The sequence below is a fragment of the Arachis hypogaea genome, chromosome 3, assembly GCF_003086295.3.
Source record: "Arachis hypogaea cultivar Tifrunner chromosome 3, arahy.Tifrunner.gnm2.J5K5, whole genome shotgun sequence".
Classification (NCBI taxonomy): domain Eukaryota; kingdom Viridiplantae; phylum Streptophyta; class Magnoliopsida; order Fabales; family Fabaceae; genus Arachis; species Arachis hypogaea.
Window position 1 is genome coordinate 137,205,121 of NC_092038.1, and position 25,364 is coordinate 137,230,484.

The 25,364-nt window shown below is 33.3% G+C and overlaps 2 protein-coding genes and 1 long non-coding RNA gene across 7 annotated transcripts; all 3 read left to right on the plus strand.

The window, feature by feature from the left end:
- Positions 1 to 6,593: 6,593 nt before the first annotated feature.
- LOC112734308 (phosphatidylinositol 4-phosphate 5-kinase 7) lies at positions 6,594 to 12,678 on the plus strand. Of its 5 annotated transcripts, none has more exons than XM_072228459.1 (12): positions 6,594 to 6,753; positions 7,031 to 7,096; positions 7,206 to 7,373; positions 7,471 to 7,622; positions 7,737 to 8,807; positions 9,086 to 9,253; positions 9,404 to 9,569; positions 10,055 to 10,165; positions 10,253 to 10,440; positions 10,873 to 11,027; positions 11,470 to 11,638; positions 12,264 to 12,678. In XM_072228459.1, the coding sequence occupies exons 4-12, from the start codon at positions 7,606 to 7,608 to the stop codon at positions 12,544 to 12,546; spliced, it is 2,328 nt and encodes a 775-aa protein (XP_072084560.1). In that variant the 5' UTR covers positions 6,594 to 6,753; positions 7,031 to 7,096; positions 7,206 to 7,373; positions 7,471 to 7,605; the 3' UTR covers positions 12,547 to 12,678. The 5 variants fall into 5 exon arrangements, with proteins under 5 accessions (XP_072084560.1, XP_025639350.1, XP_025639349.1 ...); XM_025783565.2 differs by having other exon boundaries at positions 6,623 to 6,768; XM_025783564.3 differs by having other exon boundaries at positions 6,737 to 6,909.
- Positions 12,679 to 16,378: 3,700 nt separating this feature from the next.
- On the plus strand, positions 16,379 to 18,682 carry LOC112734310 (transmembrane emp24 domain-containing protein p24delta4). The gene is made up of 4 exons (XM_025783566.2): positions 16,379 to 16,784; positions 17,543 to 17,755; positions 18,101 to 18,177; positions 18,323 to 18,682. The coding sequence occupies exons 1-4, from the start codon at positions 16,584 to 16,586 to the stop codon at positions 18,465 to 18,467; spliced, it is 636 nt and encodes a 211-aa protein (XP_025639351.1). The 5' UTR covers positions 16,379 to 16,583; the 3' UTR covers positions 18,468 to 18,682.
- A 1,781-nt stretch (positions 18,683 to 20,463) lies between these two features.
- Positions 20,464 to 24,872, plus strand: LOC112734311 (uncharacterized). The gene is made up of 2 exons (XR_003168347.3): positions 20,464 to 21,119; positions 23,582 to 24,872. It is a non-coding gene; the product is annotated as an uncharacterized lncRNA (long non-coding RNA).
- The last annotated feature ends 492 nt before the right edge of the window (positions 24,873 to 25,364 follow it).

Consider the following 25,364-nt stretch of genomic DNA (forward strand, 5'->3'; position numbering starts at 1 on the left):
CAAACAAAATACTCACAACGATGTTCAGCACTCTAAAGATTAGACACAACAATCCAAGGAGGGGTGAAGAAGGAAACAAACGGCTCAGTAACAATAAGAAATGCAATTTCGAAACCTACCTCCCACAGAGGACATCGCAGAAACAATCTATCTAGATTCCACTCTGTTCCAGACTTGAGTACCACAGCTTCAAATCCGTGCAAACACTTGCCGTTGTTGTACTCAAACTTCTTCTTCTTCTTCTTGTTCCTCAACAACGAAGACCCGCCACCAACAGCGCTGCCACAATTTAGGGATATGGAGCTCGATTTTTCCTTGAGTGAAGCCATGTTCTTAGTTATTGGTTAAGGTGTTAGGGTTTCAACACTGAGCATCTTCCTTATGAAGATAAAAGAGAACGAAGGTTTACTGGAATTATTCATTAAAATAAAATATTTTTTTTGAGTTGGCACTAAATGGCCAGCTCACTGAATCTGAACGTGCCAGCAAGGACAAAATAGAGCTAGGTGTCCACTCAAACTAACCACGCCACACGCTGATGGCCGAAATGGTGATTGTGTCCGCCGGAGTGTATAATTACTGTGCATGCGTGACTCATAAAATGATTCAAGTGTATTATTGTCCAGCGTATGAACTTTCAGGTGTAATTTTGTCCCTTCTTCCATTAGTTATTAATATTTAAAGTATATTATAAGATTAAAAAAATAAATTAAAAATAAAAAATCTAATATATATCCATTTTGGTTTTCAAAGAATTTCAGACTGGACACTTTAGTCTCCAACTAAAATTAATTACTCGATTGGTCCCTAACAATTAACTTCGTCAGTCACTTAGGTTCTTTACTCCGTTAATTCTAACGGAGGACAAAATAGACCCTGAAAACTCTAATAGGGGACAAAATGGTCCCTGATCTCCTCTATTCGGAAATGACACTGTTCTCTCTCAAATTTCATCATATCTCGCATAACACTAACAATATAACACTATAACTTCAAACTACACAATGCACACTCTATAAATTTAATGTTCACAAGAAAAAAAAATCCTCAACTTGTTCTCAACCAATTCATACTCAGAAAACTAATGCCTATGTCTCTCAACTAGCTGTCATCTTCGATGGATCCCATGAATCTAGACAGCAAGTCTGATTTGTTAAGACTCGTCGTCGTCGTTGCCATCTCCCTCCTCATCTGCCTAACATCTCCATGACCACATTGTCCACCACTTCGATTGCTTCCTTCAGCTTCTTATCCGAACCAATGTTCAGTAATCGCTTCAGTTTTCATATGAGCGGCAACGACGACATTGCTCGTTGTAATAGCTTGGATGCGAAGTCGAAGCTGTCTGCCAACTTGGACTCCGGAAAAGAAGGAATGAAGCACTCAATGTCTATTTCAAATAAGAATTTGCATATGATGTCGAAGGAGAATCTCCTCATGATGTCCTAATGTCCAACAATCTATATTACTTGCCGGATAGTGGAGAAAGGCATGCCCTTGGAGTAGTTGTGGAACTTAGTCTCGAGGATGTCGTGGACGTTGTCGGGGTTGGAGGTGATGTTATCAAAGACGTGGAAGTGGATGCTTTTGGTGGGTGAAGTGCAGAGGAGGTGGATGTACCAGTCACAAAGATTTAGGAAGTGTGTGGTCGATGACATGTTGAGGTAGGTGCGACACGTGTGACAATTACACCATGGCTTAATCTTGGAGCTAAAGAGGAGGCAGGAAAAGATGGAAAAGAAGACTGTGAAGGTGAAGAAGGAGAGTATGAATGTTAGGGTTATGCGAGATATGATAAAAATTGGGAAATAACAGTGTCATTTTCGAATAAAGGGTTAGGGATCATTTTGTTCCTTGTTAGAGTTGTCCGAGATCATTTTATCTCATGTTAGAGTTTTCAAGGATCATCTTGTCTTCCGTTAGAGTTGACGGAGTCAAGGACTTAAGTGACTGACGGAATTAATTGTTAGGGACCAATCGAGTAATTAATTTTAGTTGGGGACTAAAATGTTTGGTTTAAAATTCTTTGAGGATCAAAATGGGTATATACTCTAAAAAATAATAGTTAAAAATAATAAATTATAGTAATTCTCTAATATTTTATTATTATTATTTTTTTTGTTAGTTATTGGTGAGTATGTGTATATGATAAAGGGGAGAAGCCGAAATACTCGTGACAAGAGATTTTAAATTCTTTATTAGAGAAATGGACTTGGGAGAGTTTTTATTTGATGTGAAATTGGAGGCTTTTTTTGGGTCTGATTGAGGGAGTGGACTTTAAAGTTGGGTTAAGGTTTGTATTTTGGGCCAAGTCCAAAAACGTTTAAGCCCTATGGGCTATATTTAGGGTTCGTTCTTTTTGGCAGTAATTGGTATTTTTTATAAAAATATGCAATATTAAAAAAAAAACCCAGGTTTAATGATCAGTGACAGTGTTATGGCCATGTAAGCTGTAGCTCACAATTCCAATTCTATGCGTTGCCGACGAATCATATGGTAAAATATCTGCTTTGTATATTCGTTGTTCTTGGACTGCATTAGCTTGAGGAATATGATCTATCATCTATGATCTATCAATTATAGAGAAAGTTGTCAAGATGTGATTCAATCAGCCTGGCGGCTTCGCTTGAAATGACTATTTATAAATTATAACTTCTACAATTCTCTTTTTAAAGAAAAAACTCAAAATATCTTTCTATTTCCACATTGGTTGTTTGTATTTTTGTATTAGATTAATACGTTGAAAATTTTCAAGTTTAAAAGTAAAGTACTGTATATGATGCTACTTTGTTATGGGATTATTGTTATTAAATTAAACTAAAGATATTGTTTGTTAACTTCGCATCCAATCAAAGTTGCCTGTTGTGGAAGAATAAAATGCTTCCTGTGGTTCTTGAAAACGAAAGGCGTATAATATATAATTGCTTGCTTTCTGATTCAGAAAGCAATGAATTAATAGTTTAATTATAGATAATATAAGGTGTCAAAAAGATCACTCACACACATTTTCTAATGATCTTGGTTTCAACGTGTCCTGTAGCTTGATTTAATAATAACTATATTAATTATATATATTATTCAAAGTGCAACATAATTAATGGATATGTTTCCAAGTGTTTGGCTGGTCTTTGTAACAGCCCCACCGTCGATAATCTCTCCCTAGGGACAAGTATCTCTCTCCAAGCACTTCATTCTCCATGCTCAGTTTATATTCTTATTTCACATATGAAAAATACTATTTTTAAAAGATACCTAGTTATACTGATGTTTACATATATATTATATTTGAAACTTCCTGAGATAATTGATATTTGCATTTTTTCATTGTGTTAGCTCATAATTGGCGAAACAACAATGTTTAGCACTAAGGGGTAGCAATAAAAAATCAGCCAAATACTTTAAATACTTTTGAGTGAATCCAAAATTTTTATGTGGATGGTGTTTATACTATACATTAAGATGTTTCTTCTGTTAAATATCAAAATGTTTCTTTTTCATACTAAATGGATGTTCTTTTATATATTTTATAAATTTTTTTATATACTAAGAATCGGAATTGTTGAAAGTTCCGTGATCTCTGCCTCTATTTTTTCAACGTATCATTTAAAATTTTAATTTGGGGTGAGAAGCAATTAATATCAAATATTATAAATTAAAAACAAATAAAATAAATTAAATATAATTATAAATTAGTTAAATTATTTATTTTTTTGTTGATCACCTCTTGGTTCATATATTTTTCTTTGGCGAAATACTAATCACATTTATACAAGTATTTTATACAACTTGACTTTATTTTTATTTTTTTTGGTCAACTATCTTTTTTTTGGAGCGAGCAACTTGACTTAATTTAATATGTGTAAGTGTAACTACTATCCAACGCAGCTCTAAATTATTTTTGTACGAATATATTAGTGACACTCATTGAGATTTTTGAAATGATAATATTTTATGTAAAAATAACTTTTAAAACTTATGATACATCCAATCCATTTACAAAACCTTGTAACATAGTATTAAAGTAGTTATATAATATACATAATAGTAATTTCCAAATTGGTATGAATGCATGATAGCTCAACTGTATGAATGGTAGTTTCTCCCATAACGTAATCCAAAATGAATAGCTTGATTTTCATGATGAATTGATGATTGAGACATGCAGGTATACATACTAGGGCCGGTGATAACAAATGCCAAAATACAGCACGTGAGCACGTGTCATGTTACCACTTACCACCGGAAAAGGGCATCCCATTTGTTTGTTTCTCTCAAAATGGGACCCAAACTCCATAATTATTATTTAAAAAATTTTAAAATTATCAAGGAACCTATATATCTAACTTAAAGTTAAGACATCGTTTTTATTCAATGAGACGTTCATGTCAATATTTAATCCACTTGTATAATAGAATCAGTTATTAAAATTAATTAATAATATAAAATATATTAAAATATAAAATATATATTAAAAATAAATTAAATAATATATATAATTAATTATATATAAATATATAATAATTAATTTTTTTAGTCTATAAATAATATTTTGATATTTATATATCATCTAGCAATGTAAGAAAGAGAGAGAGAGTAGGAATTAGATCTAAATCATGATTTAATAACAATTAAAAAAGAGGATCCAAATCATGATAAAATAATTTAAAAGTCAATCATGTAATTTTTATTCTTAGCTTATTTTATTATAGTTGTTACGTGGCTAATGTGAGATTGGTGAATTGGTTTTGAAGAATTGGCCCAAACGTCGAAAAGGAGGTGGTCTCCGACTTGGTTTGCGTTTGGAAGCTGCGGTCCGACTTGTGTATGTGAAAGAATGGGGGTGGTCCGATATCTAAGTCAGCAAATATGTAAACAGGTTTAGAGAGTATTGGAATTTCGAGATATCTGAGGGGTGTCAGTGTATTTATAGTGGTGATCCAATAACCACCGTTGGTGTAGTTCCACCTTTTAAGGTGGATAACCGTCCCTTTATTTTAGGGTAGTTGAGATATGGCTATTGAGAGTGGGTTGAGAAATTTTAAAGACAGATACTTGTTTGAATAAGTGTTATCTTATGGCTATTCATCAAGTTCAACTTCTTTGGGAAAGAGTTTGTGTCGAATCCGACCTCTTCCGAAGAAGTCGGTGGATGACGAAGACCAATTTTTGGATTAGACCTTTTTGGTGTATTTGGAACATAATGTTTGGAACAGGATAGAAACAATAGTCTTGGTACTGTGTCTTAAAGAAATTTTAAAAAATATTATAAAATTATTTTATTAAAAATTATTGAAAAGGTATTTTTTATATTTCTAAATATTAAATATATAAAAAAAATTTAAAAGTTGTTGTTATAATATTAAAATACGTCTCTAAAGCATGTGATAGTTAAATCTTATTATTTCAGTGCCTTCAACGAAACATAGAAGAGAAACGAGGCTTAGAAAGTTAGAATTCAACAATTATCCAAAAAGATGATTCAACTAGGTAACTTGTTATTAAAAGAAACGAATGCTATAGATTATATTTTATTTGCATACAGATATGTTATTGTCATTAATCATACATATGCATATTTTGAATATACAATTCCTTTTAAGCATGTGTTTAGAAATAATTCTTTTGTTCATTATATTTGAATCCATCATTCCACATCTTATTAAGTGATAAGAAAAAACAAGTAATAAATTAAACAGAACTGGTTACGTGGTTATTATTATGACTATTTTTCTTTTTCTGGTCACGATTCACGATTGTGAATTTTCATTCAAAGCTATTGTAAATAACAAATTGAAATAAATACTGAAAAAGGAAAACAGCTAGACAATGTGGACGTTGGGTTTTGAGCATCTATAGAATCAGCTTCTAATTGGCCTTTATCCCTTACGTGTCAAATACCCTTTCACATACCCTGTATAAAATAAAAATTAAAAATTCAAGTGAATAATTAGATAATAATTTAGTTAAATTTATTAAATTATTTAATAATTTTATATAATAATAATTTAATTAAATTTGTCTGTTAATATTATAAATATGAGAAATATATAGAGTTAATTTCGCGTAAAAAAAATAAAGAAATAAAAAAATAATTTTTTTTTTGTTGTCTACGGTATTTTTTAACCCGACAGATTAAGAATTAATTCGTCGCGAATTGGGGCTCCATTTAAGGGTCTACTGCTAGCTAATAGGTTGCTGCATGCACAAGTTGGTATCCGAAGCTCCGACACTTACTTACAGGTAATGTAAAAAGCTTCCCAGGATAGCCCGAACTAGAGAAAAGGACAAATAAGTCCCTGACCTTTTGCTCTGCGGATATTTTTGTCTCTGACCATTGGAAAATATTTTTAAGTCCCTGACCTTCAAAAAACTTGAACGGATCAGTCCCTGACAGAGGCATTTGGACAGATCAGTCAATGGAGACATTTGGATGTAGGGACTAATTCGTCCAAGTTTTATGAAGGTCAGGGACTTAAAAGTATTTTTCAATGGTCAGAGGTGAAAATGTCCGCGGGACAAAAAGTTAGGGACCTATTTGTCTTTTTCTCCCCGAACTATCCAAATAAAAATCAAGGTTTACTCGATTGGTTTGTATTTATAATTCAAGATTTAATATTTATTTATTTCGGTAATTAAGGGGGAAAAAATGTAAAAGGCGGGCGTGGGGTTTTGAGGCTGGTGGAAAAGGTTGGTACCTTAGCTGCAGTTGAAGAATGAAGAGGGAAAGAAAGAAAGAGAAGTCAGAGAAATGAGGCAAGTTCCTTTCAGGTTATAACAAACGGTGTCTGTATTTGAAAAGAGTATATAAATGTATAATCAGCACCTGACTCTTCCTCTTACAGTTTTATATATAAAATGAATATTTCCGTATGGTGGGGTACTTGTCGCCTTTGCAACCAGATAAAGACGGTTACAAAAATCATTCATCACTTCTTCTTTCTCACCTGAACCTGCCTCAATCAATCATTTCTCTTTTCGGTAGGGTTTACTTCCTCACACTGATTGGAACTCTTCTTCTTCCTCTTTGCAGTTTGCCTCCTGTTGCAGGATTCCACTGCCTCTTCATTTTCCTCCATTCATTCATCATCCATCTAAGGTTTCTGTTCAATCATTATTCGTATCCTGATTACGCTTTTTTTTTCTCTGTTTTGTGGATTCATCGCATCTGGAAGAAACAGTATCATCTATGTGATTTGCGATTGCAGAGAAACTTAATTTCAAGTCTTTGATGTTTGTGCACGTTACTAGCTAGCTTGCTAGCTTCATTACCTTCCTCTCGTCAAGTGTTTTGAGTTTCAATTTGATCCTGCCATAACAATCTTCACCTGGATTTGGAGGGATCTGTTTTACGTGTTGGAAGACTCCAGGAAACAGTAAGAAACCTTCTAAAGGTTTTACTTCTGTTGTTTTGTAGTATAGTATTGGGAATGACCATCAATTTATGATTGTTATATTCTATGTATGTTTCAGAGTTCGCCACGGTGCACAGTGTTATAAAGCTATTGAAGGCAGAGTTGAATTGTTTCCCTATCATATCTGTGAGTTACATTAACCTTTTCGAGGAAATTGGATTTATCCTCATGGATCAGTGAAAGTCTGCAAGTCATGGAAGACGGTGGGAGGTAATACTGGAAGAAAGTCACAGAACTCCTTATATAGTTATATACCTAATCAATCATCCTGTTGTTTTATGTACTAAATGATAGTATGATACTACTGTTTCTTCTTAATTGTAGTTTTGAAGAGAAGTTATTTTCTAATGGGGATGTCTACGTCGGTAAGATCAAGGGCATACTGCCCCATGGCAATGGAAAATACACATGGTCAGATGGAACCGTATATGAGGGTGACTGGGTAGATGGGAAAATGACTGGGAAAGGACTGATCATATTTCCTTCAGGGGCAAAGTATGAGGGTGAATTCTCTGGGGGTTTCCTTCATGGTTATGGCACATTGACTACATCGAATGCAGGCGTTTATAGAGGTGGCTGGAGAATGAACGCTGAGCATGGAATTGGACGGAAGGAGTATCCCAATTCAGATGTATATGAAGGCTTATGGAGAGAAGGAATTCGTGAAGGCAGCGGGAGGTATTCTTGGAATAATGGAAATATATACGTTGGGAATTGGAAAAATGGAGCAATAAATGGCAGAGGGGTTATGAAGTGGCCTAATGGTGATATCTTTGATGGTTCTTGGTTAAATGGACATAGACATGGATCAGGTGTTTATAGATTTGCAGATGGAGAGCTTTATATTGGGACATGGAGTAAGGGCTTGAAGGATGGAAAAGGAACATTCTATCCCACTGGCAGTAAACAACCATCTCTAAAGAAGTGGTGTAGTTCTCTTAACAGTGAAAATAATGGGTTGGTGTTAAATACAGAAAAACATATGGCTCAAAAGTCGAAAGTAAAACGTAGCCTTTCTGAAAAGATTTCAAGAAGTAGCAGTTCAAAAAGTTCACATAACCTATCTCATAGGAGTAGGACTTCTTCATTGGATTCGAGTTGGGGTGTTCAAGATCCTGCTGGAGATTGCATATGTCATGATTCCTCAACCAAATCATCCCAATCCTTTAAAGAAGCTCAATCTGATGCACCTGGTAATTGTACTAAAGTTTATGAGAGGGAATATATGCAAGGGGTGCTGATTATGGAGAGAGTTCGGAGCTATTCGGAAGTATCTCATACGAACAAACAGCAAAATAAGTTTAGTGTGAAGCAAGTAAAGAAGAGCACATGTATAGACATTTTTGGAGGTCGCCGAAGCCATTTTCTGAAGCTTAATTTGCAGCTTGGCATCAGGTAATTACTTGGTCTAAAGTCATCCTGTTAACCATTTCTTGATATCATTTTTCTTTCTATTGACTTGTTTAAAAATCATGAGCTGCAGTGTGTACAAAGTGATGTGACTGATCAATTGGATGAGTTCAACACACTAACTAATGACTTAGCACAGTTGACTAAAAAAATAATGAAAATTAAATTTTATCATCTTACAGATAAAATGGGTGATTCAGCTTAGTATTATCATATTTTGTTTCATGTGAAAATTATTTTGAACAAGTTGGCTGAATTATCAGGTACACTGTTGGCAAAATCACACCAGTGCCTGCACGTGATGTTCGTTCATCTGATTTTGGAGAACGAGCTAGGATAAGGATGTACTTCCCTAAGGAGGGTTCACAGTTGACTCCTCCACATTCTTCTATAGACTTCTACTGGAAGGATTATTGCCCCATGGTCTTCAGGTATTCATTTAACTGTGTGCAAACCATGCTTAACCAGGTTATATTGTGAGCACCATAAGTCCGCTCCAGTTAACCATATATAGCTTCCCTTTCTGCATCTTATTTGGTTTTATTATTTCTCTGCATAGTTACACAAGAATATATTTCCAGGAATTTGAGAGAGATGTTCAAACTGGATGCTGCAGAGTACATGATGTCTATCTGTGGTGATTGTGGTCTAAGGGACATATCTTCCCCTGGAAAAAGTGGCAGCATCTTCTTTCTTTCTCAAGATGACAGATTTGTGATAAAGACACTGAAAAAATCAGAGCTAAAGGTTTGCGGTCAATTTATGTGTTGAGTTCATCAATTGTTGTATGAACTTCACTTTTTAATAGTTCTGCAGTTGGAGATATCATCATATTAGATAGCACATAGACTGCAGATTGATACAATAGAGTGTGACAAATTTGAGGGACAAACTACATGAAATCTAATGCCAAGTGGCTAACTAGGACCCCAATTGAATGGGGATTTTCAGGAGAAATGCATTTATTTTATGATTTAACAAACATGCAAAGGGAGAAATAATTGATTGCATAAGTTCCTACTTAGGTGGGCCGCTATTTTCTTGAAAGATGCACTAATCTGTTGACAATTTTTAAGGCAAGGTTCATGAAGTCCAACATCAGAAGTTCCTTTTATGTTAAAGATAGAGAAGTAGATGATACATTTATGTTATTATCTCTATCGCAATCAATAATGAATTGATTTGCGCATTTAAATGTCCATGATAGTGTACTTTTGGTTCTCTTCTTGTAGGTTTTGCTCAATATGCTTCCCAAATACTATTACCATGTAGGGCATCATGAGAATACTCTTATTACAAAATTTTTTGGGGTACATCGAATAAAACTAAGGGGTGGGAAAAAGGTACACCAAATATCTTTCTCTAGCTCTTTTTTCTTCCTTGTTTGTTAAATGGCAAAGCTATAGAAATTTCCTTATTTTCTCAATTAGGTGCGTTTTGTGGTCATGGGGAATATGTTCTGCACAGAATTGCATATCCACCGTCGTTATGATCTGAAGGGGTCTTCTCATGGAAGATTTACGGAAAAGGATAAAATTAGCAGCCATACAACATTAAAAGATCTTGATCTAAAATACGAATTTCATATGGATAAAAAATTGCGAGAATCTCTGTTCAAGTAAGTTCCTACTTTTTGAGAGGTACCTCTGTTGAAGTGAAATGATAAGCAACACATTTTTCTTGAATAATTAAGGAGTACTTGTAAAAAATTTCAAGCTCATATAATGGCCATGAAGCCCAAAAGTTAGCTTATAAAGTGAGGGATGCCAAAGCTCATATAAAGGTTATCTAGGTCTTGTTATCTCTAGGTGATATGGGACTCCAACAAGTAGTATCTATTCATATATAGTAAGTTATGATAGATTTACTTTCATATGGATACCTGGCTGTGGCATGTGGTAGCATTGAGTTGTGATTGTGACTAGTAGTGTCAGTGTGTATGAACTATGAACTGAACTATTTATCAGTGGCAACTGCATTCAACCTCTCATTGACTTGGGATTATTAACTTACCTTCTATTTATGACTGGATTTCATTTTTCTGGTGCAGACAAATTTCTCTAGACTGCACTTTCTTGGAGTCTCAGCACATAATTGATTATAGCCTTCTGCTAGGATTACATTTCAGAGCTCCAGAGAATCTAAGGGCCTTAGCGGAATATCCTGGATCTTTACAGCAACAGGATAGCTTATCTTCTGGAGAAGGTAATTATTAAATTTTTCTACAGATAGGACAAATGTTTCATTTAATCTATATAGCCAACCATATCCAGGGGGAAAAAGTGTTTTGTTGGTCGCATATCTAGTGAACATATATAACCCCATCTAGTGGAAAAAAGTTTTGCTGGTCATATTTCTAATGAACCTATAACATCTTTTACATCTATAGTTTTTTGATATATTTTATAGCATGTAAATATCGCTCTTAAGAATTAGGTGAGCCTAAGCTCATTGGGCAGGATCCCTCGAGCCTTTATAAAGGCTATCTCAGTCATATCCTTTGACAGATCTGATGAAACATAAACTCATGATTTCTGTTTTGAGTTGTTTTACAAATTCGCTACAAAGTTCTTTTTCCTGCTTTTTCTTTTTGAAAAATTCTTTTGCCTTATATTGAGAGAATTTGGGCCTGCTTTACGTACACTAGATTCAGTCAAGGAAGGGGATGAGTTGATTCTTCCTAAAGGGTTGCTGTTGGTTGCCCATGAACCGGGCTCTGTGAACACTGCACCTGGACCCCACATTAGAGGAAATACGTTGAGGGCATACTCCATTGGGGACAAAGAAGTTGATCTTTTACTTCCTGGTACTGCAAGGTATCTTCTTTGAATTAGTTGTTCTTGTGCTCTACACTCTTTTGTTACTTTTCCCATTTCAGCATTCATTAACCCAGAAATTTACCAGTATTTTCTATAATTTCTTTGGTCATAGAAGCATATAAAAAATAATCAATTTTATAGTTCAGTTTATATTTATATCTTAACAAGAGAGATAATTGCAGTTTTGCAGTAATGGTGTGAATGCCACTAACTTTGTGCCATGTTGCACATACCACATGCCGATTAATTTGTAAATTGATGACAAGGACTAAGCATTAAAAGAATGACCAAAATTAACACAATTTTAGAGGGATTAAAAGAAAAATAACCTATATTTGTAGAGACTAAAAACTTATTTAAACCTTTATATATGCCGTATTCGTGTGTTATTTCAAAAAGTTGATGTGTGTCTCTATGTTTATGTCCATGTGAATGTCTATGCTTCACTGATACCATATCATTATAGTCAGAATGAAAGCTGAAAATATCCTTTTTTCCGTGAATTCTGTCTCGTCCTCTATATTCAATGTGATGTCAATTACTTTCTTATCAACTCTAAGTAAAAATGTTATTGTTTCTTGTGTTTATGTTTTGTAACTCTGCAACCTGGCTTGATTATCAGGTTGAGAGTGCAACTAGGAGTAAACATGCCAGCTCAAGCTACGCGCAAGGTTCAGAAGGATAAGGTGGAGGCATCAGAAATTGAGCTTTTTGAGGTCTATGATGTGGTGCTGTACATGGGAGTAATCGATATATTGCAGGAATACAATGCCAGAAAGAAAATTGAGCATAATATTAAGTCGCTGCAATTTGACCCCATGACCATATCAGTAGTAGAACCCAAGTTATATGCTGAGCGTTTCATCAATTTCTTGGATAAAAAAGTATTTCCGGAGACTCCCTGATATATATATTGCTTTTTTATTATATCCATGTTTGTAAATTCTTTTGATCTGCGAGTCATATCTTTGTAATTAATTGTACCAAGTCAAGAGCAGTTTATTTATTGGATAATCGTTGTTACTTTCTGCATGATATATTTGAATTCTTTTCGGGTTTTTTTTTTTTTTTTTTTTTTTTTTTTGGGGAACTGCAAAATCATATATGATTGAAATTCTGTGATATTTTATAACGAAAACAAGATATTAAGCCGCCTAAAATCCTAAAACTTTGAATAAGATATACCATTGAAATTCTGCAAATATAGCTGAATGTTTCATTATGAATTTCGGTGCAGCTCTAGTTTCCCACTTTTTTTAAACCAGCAATATTAAAGAATGAAAGCATTAAATACAACAATAAAGGTTAAAAGAAGTAAGAACCAGATGAACCTTTCCAATTTCCATGCAGTGGTTGAATTCATTGCATCCTCAATATACTCTTCGAAGCAATGTCCATTTCTGGTTGTGACATCCTCTTAAGCTCTTCTTCAAAGCATCGAAGCTCATCGATGGCACTTTCCATGACACATTCAAGGTAGTCCTCATGATCATTGTCTTGTTGCATGGCAGTTGTTACCTTTGCTTCTTTTTCTTCTTGCACTTCTTTATTCTCTTGCTCAATAAGTTCCACACCTGCCCATGCCCTGTATGATTCAATCTCAAATAGCCTCATGAGATCTTCACTTGTGGAGGGATCAGAGCTCCTTTCTTGTAATGCTTGGTTTGAGAGGAAGGTGAACTGGGAAATGAGGTCTTCCATTTTTCTTCCTATGGTGAGGTAAGTGTGAATTGAATAAGCAATTCTAAGATTGGTTTAGTGCTTGAATTCACAGGGTAAGGAATGCTATCTTATATCATATCATATATATCATTATAAAGTATGGGTATTTTTTACTTTTTATAATGTCGAGAATTCGCGAGAGGGTCACATGGTTCCAAATGCATATTGGACCAAGTCTTATGAGTAAAAGCTCTAATGGGACAGCAAAATTAGTAAGATAGAATGATTAAATCTAATTATTAGCTCACACTCTATTCAGTTTGATGTTGAAGAAAAGGGTTAGATAAAGGAGCAAATTGACATTGAAATCCAGCTTTTTTTTGTCACCTTTCTTGGGTTTATAGGTTCATAAATATTTTATACTTATCCTTAATAGAACATAGAATCAATTTAAATAAAACTTATACTAAATTTAAATTATATGGTTTTTTTTATATGATAGTCGATATACCTCATTATTTTATGTGATAGAATTGAGCCGTTGGAGCTCTTTTGTTAACTTGCTCTCATTTGGTAATTATCACCTTTATGCATGGTGCAGATTAAAAGTATTATTTTTTCCCCTTATCAAACTCATTAGCGAAATCTTTGTCACTGTCTAATAGAAAGTTTAGGGTGGGACCATAGGTTTGAAATTTTAATGTTGTTATGTTATTCTGAAATGCAAAGAATGTGGATGCGGACATTTTGAATGTTAAGTGTAAGAATGCTTCCAAAAACAAAATCACATGTGGGACACTCGAATACATGTGTAGATTATGACAGCCCTAACGTGCACTTTTTTTTTGTCAGGGATCCGGAGCAGACGACCCAAGACCAACCCGCAACCCGACCCGAATTTCAAACCTGCGATTCTATCTTCATTGCGACGGCTTCCCTTTGCAAACACGACTAGATGACCGGAAGAGTTCTGGCGAGGTGGACAGCAGCATCTTCGAACTCGAATCCCTTGAATCAATGGACACAGTGCCTTAGCAGATAACGTAAACCATTACGAAGTGTGACGGTTTATGTTAGAACATACGTAAAAAAAACTGTTACACTTTTATAGCGATTTTTGAACTAACTGAACAATAAAATAACTGCAGTGTTTCTTCACAAATGGCCAGCATAAGAAACGTGTGAGTTTATAGTGGTTTCTTCATATGAAAAATGCTATAAATATCAAGTAATAGTGTAGCAGTAGATAATCATTTTTCACAAATTCACAAATGGCTAATGAGAAGGGTTTTTTAATTTTAGTCTATTACTCTGAAAAAATTTAAAAATGTAACTGATAGTGTGTGTTTTTATTCGGTTATCAAATATCAAAACTAAAAACAAATATATTGCAAAAGAGAGTGCGTGGGATAAAGTGAGTGAAAAAGTTGTTTTACAATATTTTTATGTGTTAACTGGTGTGAAGTATGAAATATTTGTGATCGGCAGGTTTTGTTTCATTGTCGAAGTGATTTTTCGGAAGAGAGAGTTGGAAGATGGGGTTAAAAGTTCTGGAATAATGTGCCATTTGTGAAGAAACCGCTATAGGAGTGTCACGTTTCTGCAATGTGCCATTTGTGAAGAAATTGCTATAGAAGTGCCGCAATTTCTTCATTGTTCAATCTGTTCAAAAACTGCTATAGGAGTGTAGCGGTTTTTTTTCACGCGTCCCAACGTAAATCACTACATCTTGTAGCGGTTTACGTTCAATATGAGACCCACCATACTTTTTTGCGGTTTTCATTGAAATATAAAAGTTATATTTTCATCTATAATGTTCAAAAATTGCATTATGAACATTGCAGATGGGTTCATATGACAAAAATACCTAAATTTTAGATTTTTTTTGACGTTTTAATAAAATTTTTAAATTACCATGTCTTTTATCATCAACATTAATTTCACCATTATCTCATCTTTCAAATCTCAAATTTTCACATCTCTCCATTACCATTATCATTATCTTTGGACAAAATCTTGTACTATTTTTTTCAGAGAGTCTTTATCGTTCTCTTTTTTTCGAGACACTCCTCAAGAGAAGAAAATCCTTCGAATTTAAATACTTTTGTTTGACGAATTTAATTTTTATGGATATAATATTTTTTTTATAAATACTTTTATTAGTATTCATAAAATTTATGTGTACAAATAATTATTTTTTCTTCTTTTTATATATGTAATTCCATTTTATTTGGTAAAGCAAATAGAGCACATTAAAAACAGGATAATATACATACATAAACCAAACACATACTAATATTACGTAAAAGTTTCAAAATAAATAACGTTATATATATGTCTTCATTTGTATATCTATATAAATCGAATTTAATGAATTCGATTTAGGTCTTCTAGTACTAAATCGAATTAAAAAAATTCGAATTAGTAGCATTTCATATATCTCAAATTAGCTATTACAGTACTAGGTAGAATCTACTTAATATTAATGTGTTTGATTTATGTGTGTATATTTAGGGCTGTGAAACGGATTAGTCCAGCCCATTTAAGTTCGGCCCATTAAATTCGCGGGTTAAATGGGCTGACCCATTTAAGCCTACTTTATTTGTGGGCCATAATTTTTTAACCCGAACTATTTATGGTCAGCCCGACGAGTTAAACGGGTCAATCCGTTTATAATTTTATTTTTTAAAAAATATTTTGACAAAAAATACTACTTTTAGGTCAAAAATAATATTTTTTTTAGTTGATGGGTCAGATTTTCGAATCAGATCGAAAAAAATATCAGCTAAAAGTGCTATTTTAAAAAAAAATTAAATGGACCACCAGTTTAACTCGTGAGCTAATCCTTTTAACCCGTCTTTTTTTTGGATTAATTGGACTCAACCTGTTTAGCCCAAAATTTAAACAGATTTAATTTTAAAGATAAAATCTGCCTATTTAAATGGATAAACAGACTCACCCAATAAATTTAGCCCATTTTGATGGGCCATGTATATTGCCCTTAAAGACAGTTGACCGATAATAATTTTCACAACACACAAAAATATAAATAATAAATAAATAATAATTTACATTAATGAATTTAATGAGGGAGTGAGAGAGACAGAGAGAAGCAGGAGAAAGAAAACTGAAATTAAAGCACCTAGCTCACTGAAAGCCACCGTAATTAAGCAGGGATAGTGAGACACAGAGATCGGAGGAGTTTTGAGCTTAACCCTAATTTGTGACCCTCCTTAACACCAACATTGCATTGTTGTAGAGACTAGAGAGAGAAGGGGCTATGGGGAAGATGATGCTGTGCACGCTGGGCATCTCCCTCTGCTTGTTCTCCATCATACCTTCCGCCTTCGGAATCTGGCTCACCTTGCCGTCTTCTGGCACCAAATGCGTCTCCGAAGAAATCCAAACCAACGTCGTCGTTTTAACCGATTACGTCGTCATTCCCGATGGCTCTTCCCTTCAACCCTCCATCGGTGTCAAGGTACACACACATTTCTTTCGTGCGTCGCTCTTCAAATTCCAGATCAGATTTCTTTCGATTATGAGAAATCGAGGTGGGAGTGTATTGTGTTCCTATTCATGAATTTGCTAATTCAAAATTGTTGCTGTCGATTTGCCTTGGCCGATTGGTTGTTAGGGGGAAATTTTTATTTATTTGTAGAATTAGTTGTTGTTGATGAAGCATTATGCATGTCATATTATCCGTAATGTTATATAAAAGCGTAAATGTTGACTATGGCTATCATCACGTTTAGGTTTGTTATTACTAGTATCAGTTAATGACCTAATGTAAACTTCTCCAAATTTGTTGTTTTATCATGTATGCTTAGTTCTGCAGCTGGAGAGGCTCAAGCTTAATCATTATTTTAATCATACCCTCAAATCTGCCCCTTATTTGTGCATTCCTCCTGTTGAGTCCATTGAGAGTTATTGAATTATGGTGAAAATCATGCACTTATGCCAATAGATTAATTTCTGCCGTTGAGACTAAAATCGCTTATCTTGATGATAGAACATTTTTTTTTCTTTTGGGGTTTCCAATTGATGGAGTTTTGTGTCAATTGTCAAACCCTGAACATACTTCAAGTTCATAAAACTAGCAAACTGTTAGTGTTACAAGAGAAGTGGCATCATGATATAACTGTTATGTTGGTGCTTGGATGACTATCTTTTCACATCAGCTTGTTGAATAGTTTTATACTTGTCTCTTTGTTTTTAATAGTAATATGTTATGTTTAGGTGACATCACCATATGGAAACAATCTTTATTACAAGGAGAATACAACACATGGTAATTTTGCATTTACAACTCAAGAAACTGGGAACTACCTCGCATGTTTCTGGATTGATCCCCATTATCAGGGAGCTAAAGAGGTCAGTGTGAGTCTTGATTGGAAAACTGGAATTGCAGCCAAGGATTGGGAGTCGGTTGCCAGAAGAGAGAAGATTGAGGTACATATCCAAGTGACATCTATAACTTTTATCTACCTGTGAACACTGTCTACAACATGTATATGAGTTTCACAAGGCTGGCATTTATTCAAGGCATCATAAGGAATGAGTTTAAGCATGAGTTGAAAATGTTTTTTAGCTGCATCCTTGGTTTCTTAGTTTCATTGAATTGATTTTCACTATAACGGGAAATATTTTAGTAGTTATACGCAAATTGAAATTCATATATATATATATATATATATATATATATATATATATATATATATATATATATATATATATTCGTTTCTTTTGATTTCTCCTTTCTACTGATTGTTTTTCCCGTACATTGATACTGCATAGGGAGTTGAACTTGAGCTGAGAAAGCTAGAAGGAGCAGTAGAGGCCATCCATGAGAATTTGCTTTATTTGAAGGGCAGGTAACCTGATCATGTCAACATGACAACATCTCCTGCCCCCCCAAAAAATATTTTATTTTATTTTTCGCAAAATATCGAAAATTTTTGTTTTGATTTTCTTTCTTTCTTTTTCTCTTTTTTTTTTTCCCTTGAATTTTTAACTCAGGGAAGCAGAGATGAGGGCTGTGAGTGAAAGAACGAATGCCAGGGTGGCATGGTTTAGTATAATGTCCTTGGGCATCTGCATTGGAGTTTCGGGTTTGCAATTGTGGCATTTGAAGAGATTCTTCCAGAAGAAGAAGCTAATCTAAACTGTGCTAGTGTTAGCTTAATATCATTAGTGAAACAAAGAAAGGTATAATAATATATAAGCATTTTCATCAAGTATACTCACAAATTGTAGCTGGAAAGATTTTGATAACATATGTAGCGTTTCCAGATCTTCTTATACACAAGTTCCTTTTTTATTTTCAAAAGTAATGCTTTATGCTATATGAATATAATATAATTATACTGGATTATGTTACATGATATGGTTTATGAGAACTGTTAGACAGAAGGGAAATAACACAGCACAAACCCTTCGGGGTCAGAGTGAGAACATGACAACAATTGCAGACGTCACTCTTTTTGAACATCATTACTATGATGCTAACCTTGTAGATGGATTCAATTTGCCTATAGCAATAGCAGTAAAAGTGAAACCTGTTAATGGCACTGGAAATTGCTTTGAGGCAGAGTTAGCTGGCATTAGAGGCAGAGCTGTATTGATTAACAAAAATACTACAGGGCCACCAAAAATCAGTTACCAAATATTTTTGTCTATATACATATGTTGTTTTATACGTTTTTAATGTATATTTTGTATTACGGCATGTATTTTATACAATTAGTTAATTTGGTAATTGATTTTTAGTGTACTCGTAGTATATTTGATTTACGGTTGTTTTGAGCATTCTAACGTTTTCCGCCCATAACTATCCAGTAATCTTGTAATGCTAAAACAAATGTTGATTTGGCCACCGTGGAAAATAATAATGCTAATGAAATAATTGTAAGTTATGTTATTCCGGTCCATAAGGAGTTCTTAAAATGAGGTACTTTTTTCTCACACAACGCAAATGTATGAGACTATTTTATGCTTTCCATTAATTAGTATCAAACAAACAAAAGGCTTATGATTCGCCTGAATGAGGATGTTTTGCACTCCATAAAAGGCGTCATGATTATGTAAGCCATAAAATATGATTAATTATTCTATTTAAAAGATGAATTTGTATGTCAAGACTCCATAAAATTGATTGTTAGAAGAATAAATGTCCAAGTTTGAAGCGGTGTTGAACACTTGAACAGTGATCAGTTGACAAAGTAATAACTACAAATTGAGTGGGAAACATGGCCAGCACATTTTGCATCCTCCTTTTGAAGCAAGTCAAAAAGGACAATGAAATCACAAGCTCAACCACATATATAATTGCCATAGTACCACTACCACCACCATTACTACTCCTGCTGCTGCTGCTACTACTATAGTACTATGTATATGGTATCTGTGACCAATTGAGGCAAGATTATAAGTTGCACAGTGTGTTGAACAGAAGGACAGTTGATTTCTGTCATAAAAATTACATACTTCTGTTAGACAGGTTATTTTTGAACACTTAATATATATAATATTTAGATTGAGTCTCCTATGACTACTATTATGGTGGTTGGTGATTATACAACTTATTTGGCAATATTTAATACTGTTTTTAAAATTAAAATTATATTTTTACTACTTGATATAATTTTATTTTTAAATTAAAGTGTTTCAAATAATAAAAACGTGACTTTATTTTTAGTAATATTTTTTAAATGTTATTAAATTTTTGTAGCCATCATACCCACCACAACAATAACCATATACCTAATATTTATTACTTGTATATTGTGTAAATAGTAAATACTCATGTTTACCGTTTACCTTTTTTTATGAAATTAAACTTTTAATTTTTCACCATTAAATTAAATAATAAACTCTGTGTCCATAGAAATAATTAACATAAACCCATTAATTATTATATAGTATATAGCTAATGCTCATTTTTTGGAGATTTGAAAAAAATTCGGTGTACAAAATTTTCTTTTTAAAATACCTTTCATTTTATATAATTTATAAAAATAAAATTATTAACTCATGAGTCATGACTTTTTAATTTTAGTATAAAATACTTAATACTGAATTTGTTATCATTGTTATTCAAAGTTAATTTATAAAAAAGTGCACACTAGAATATAATAAAGCAAGAGGCACTCACTACTAGTGAGTTGTGTGGAAACATGAAAAGGAAGAGTAGTAATAACTAATAAGTAAAGATGGTGCAACAACAACAAGAAGAAGCCCTATTGCATGCACGCTTAGGCTTATATAATATTAGCATATATAGCACATTGAATAATTACCACTCCCTTCTTTCTTTCTAGTTTCTACAAAACAAGAGCCACTCTTTGTGTCAAAACCCATCATTGGATTTTTGTGTGGGGAGGGGGATCCAAATACTTGTTATAGTTATGCCTTCAACACTTCTACCTTTACCATTATTATTCATCACAAATAAACCCTATCATCTCCAATCTTCTTCTTCTAAAGACTTTGGTGCCCTCTAGGGTTTGTCAGAGGCATTGTTCCATAGCCATTTTGGCATTCTGTCCACCTCCGATCCGATCCGATTCGATTCATTAATTTGTAGGAGGTGGCCAGTAGGCCAAACGGGTTCTGTGAATATGTATTTGACAAACCCCATCTTAGAGGGCAAGCTTTAAGGCCTTCATCTTTCTTATTTCTTCTCTTTGAATAAGTCTTAGTGTTTTCTTCTCTATCATCTAACATATATACATGAGTTTTCATGTAGCATTTTTTGCAGAAAATACTACTTGATTTGAAGCTTGAAGATCAGGGAATATATGGTGATTACTCCAAGGTATGCATTTTTTGGTTTGTCACTGTGTTTTTCGGTTCGAAAAGTCAAAGATTAATTCATTATAAATCTGAGTTTCATTTAAAGATTTATCGTTGTTAATTCGAACCCCAATCCATCCGCTTAGTATGTTGTTTCTATTTTCTACTATAGAACGATCTTAATTAGGACAAGGTAATTGAAAGTCAATAATTCTTATTAACTTCGACACGTAACTTGTTGATTATATATTATTGGTCTGATAAATTAAAAGTCAACCAGGCACCACACATGAAACTGATGACTGGCATTATCATAGAGGTTTCTTTTGTAATTTTGTGTGTGTGTTTGTCTTGCATTGGATGGGTTTGCAAAGTATGATAGCGAAGTCACACCTTTTTACATGTTTAAACTCCTATTAAAAGCATGATAGATGATGGAGGATCCACATGTTTAAATTCAATTGGCCCATTGCTACATTAGCAGCATTGGATTCCTAGAAGCATTAGAGTACAATTTAGACCTAATTAGCAATGTTGTATTTGAGGCCAAACCAATTCCAATTATAATCATCATGATTCATGACCCATGAGTGGTAGTTGTGTTTATTAGTTTCATGCCCTAACAAAAACTCATCATCATGCCAACACCCACTAGCACCAATTCTATGCAAATATAGGAGGGGAATCTCTTAGTGCTCTTTCATTTCCAGCTGACACATTTCTATCTATATATACATCATTATTTATCTCATCGATGCATAATTCTTAGTTTCTTACAGGCTTTCAAAGCATACAAATGATGAACAGTAGTAATTAATTCATTTGTCAGAATATATAGCTTAATTAGCTAAAAATAATAATATAATATAATATAATATAATAATTCAATTCAATTAATTAATTAAGCTAGCTAGCTAGCTAGTAGTTGTTCCTATGAAATGATTTCTCATATTACCTCTAATTTATTTTTTATGGGACAAAGTTTAACTTTGATAATTTTGCTAGTAGATTATTGATATCTATGATGTGTGTCATCATCAAGCCTGAAAGAAATTAATGACTGAGTTTGCTTATGTTCAAGTGTAGCTAGCTAGAATGATTATGTATGTTCATTGCCAATTACTTGTCCTAAATTTTGTTGGTCAACAATATCAACTTTTGTTTTGTATATTTTTTATTTTTGGTATTGAAACGGGGGCTAAAGTCCACTTTTCCCGGCCCTGAAGAGTGAAGTGTTTTCCCTTGGGCCAACTAACAGTAAGGTGTTGACTGTTGAAGGTCCAAAAATCTGCATCCGCTACTGTGTACTATGTAGTAGTGACTGATGCATCAGATTCATTATCAATACATAACAGTAATAATACCATTATTCCACCGTCTTTCTCCGCTCCCATATCTTTTTTGAATTAACGATTTAGGAAGATGTTGAAAGAAATTTTAGAGTAGTCCTCAGATTGGCTGTTTGCACCGGAAATTTTTTTAAGATTTTAATTTTATCATAAAAGTTTTTGAAATTGAGCAGACTACACCATGTTAGTTCTCATTTTATTTTTGTCGAATTATTTGTCATACCGTGAGTATCTGACACATATTCCTTTGTTCTTGACTAGACAAAACGATGTTGTTTTAGTTTTGATGTTAAATATTTGATGAAAAGACGTCATCTAACTTTTAATGTATCAAAATACATTTTATGAACCACAAAAAATATATAACGATTAAGGTTAAATGATGTCGTTTCATCAAATATTTAGCGTCAAAACTAAAGTGACGTCGTCTCGTTTAGTCCCGTATGAAAGAAATGTGTTAGATTACTCATAGTGTAAGGAGTCTCAAGGATGTTTTTGGCACGATTAGAATTTGGAGAGCTTTTTTTAAATAAGTAGTCAATTTCAAGAATCACTTTAAAACTTAACTTAAAAGATGTTAATTGCAATGATATTACTAGAGAGCATAATTTTTATAGTAGTCAAATTAATTAATGAAGTGGGTAAAATATAGAACAATAATGATGCATGCCAAAGCAATTATGAATCTAAGACAACAAGGGTCACCTCGTAGTTGTAGTCCTCTTAATTTAACATGACATAAGTATATAGTTTGGATTTAGTTTATCATGTGTTGAGTTTAGAAAACAATAATTATATTTTTTGTAATAACAAACATATATTTAATTGGGTTGAAAGTTTAAAATTTTATTTGATGTGAGTATTAATTGTACAGGCTTATATGATAGTTGAAATTGATAAAATGAGTTAAACTATTTTGGATTAATTGAACATTGAATGGAGTCACAAGTTGCTATCTTTTTTTAATCCAACAAAAACATATATTAAGATTCATTGATGCTGCATTATGTCCAAATCAATTCAGATAGTAGTAATTTTGAGAAATAGTTGCTGATCTTCAACCAAAGAAAATAAGAGTTTCATAAGCTATTGAAGCTAGAGTCTCACCATCTCAAGCCTAAGTTTTATTGTGCAGCCCAAACCAAGAGAACCAGCAGGCCAATAAGAAGAACAATTTGCAACCAAGGCTGCTGATAGGGACCAAGTTCATAACCTAATTCACTTGCTTCATGAAGAGAAAAAGAAAAACAATGTAATGCAGGTGGAGTTTTGTGGTTTCGCGTAAGGCTCAGAGAAAAAAAAAAGAATGGTTCACTTTTTCTATCTATCGTCAAAGAAGAAAAGGGAAAAGAAAATCTTGGAGGTTATGTCAAATCAAAATGGAGTCAAAATCAATATGCTCAAGCAAGCAAAATCAGAAGAAATAGGTAAAAGATTCCTATTAACATGCAAGTCAATTGCTTGTTGATTTCACCTTCCTTCTGCACAAGTATTTCGGGTAATAAGAAGACAGTAGAGACTATTTTGTTCTGCTGTAAATCAACGGTTGATATTAAAACTTGGAGCCAAAGCACTAGATTAAGGTTTGGATTTGGCAAACTCATTAAGGAATCCAAATCAATGAAGCTACTACTACTTATCTCTCTTCTGCATTGCTTAACTCTGATCTCAATCTCTGGTTTTATAGTCTGATTGATGAAAAGAAAGGGAAGACTTCAGCTGATTCAAGATCCAATGAGTTGACTTAGTTCAGCAAACCCTAACCTTGGAAACTGTACTCCATACAAAAAGGAAAAATCAATTTTAGTTTTGGGTAAGGAGAGTGGACCAAAATCTGAGTTTCATTGAGAACTTTTCTACTATTTTTGCTCAACGTTTTGGACAGTATTTTTAAATAAAAAGAATATTTTGCCAAGATGGAGAGCTACATATGAGAGAGATAAATCCGGTCAATCATATAGCTTCAAAGCTGTTCTACATCATGTCCTTCATGGTTTATCATTGAATATTTTATTTGTATGTTTTATCTTTCTTAGTTTCATTGTGAAAAAAGGCATATATGTGAGGTATTAAGAAAAAAACCATTGAAAGAAAAGACAAAGAGTGGTACTTAGAGAGAAAAACCAAGATTTATGTCATGTCTTTTTTTATTGTATTTCTATTTTGTATCTTGTATCTTAGATGTATCCCTTGCTAAGCTAGATGAGCACTTAGTGTGTTGTGAGTCTAGACAGTGAACCTAGTCAAGTCAAGTTTAGGTAGAAGTTTGGTTTGTCCCTGATAGGATTAGATTGAATCCTTGGAAATTGGTGTATGTAACACTTAAAAAGATAGTGAAAATTCCACTATTGTTGTGGTGGAGACTGGATGTAGACTGCATTGCATAAAGTAGCTGAATCAGGATACATGGCTATATCATTTTCTTCTTCCCTGCTCTAATTCAGTTTGCACTCGTTATGAGATAAAATAAAATTGTCTTTTGTATAAATAATCTGGCAGTCTGAACAAAAGCAAAGTTTTATTTTTTGGTTTGAAGATTAATTAATCAATTTAAAAGAAGGCCATAGATTCAACCCTTTTTCTCTAGGCCATCAGTAACCTTCCTCATGTATTCTAAAATTATATTTATTTTATGTTTCTCAAAAGTTGAGACAAAGATATAAAGACATGAACCTTAAAATAGATACACATATATATTGACATATTTTGCATAGAATAAAGGACATTTTAAGCCATTTTCTATGCAAAACAATTTTAAAAAAAATGGCTTAAAAATGTTAGTAGTACTATAAAAGTTTGTAATATTCTAGTATTTTAGGTAAATACGGGTTATAACTATATTTATTTTAATTTTTAAATTATTATTGACTATGTAGAGTATTTTTTTAATGTCCTAAGTCATTAGGACATTACAAACT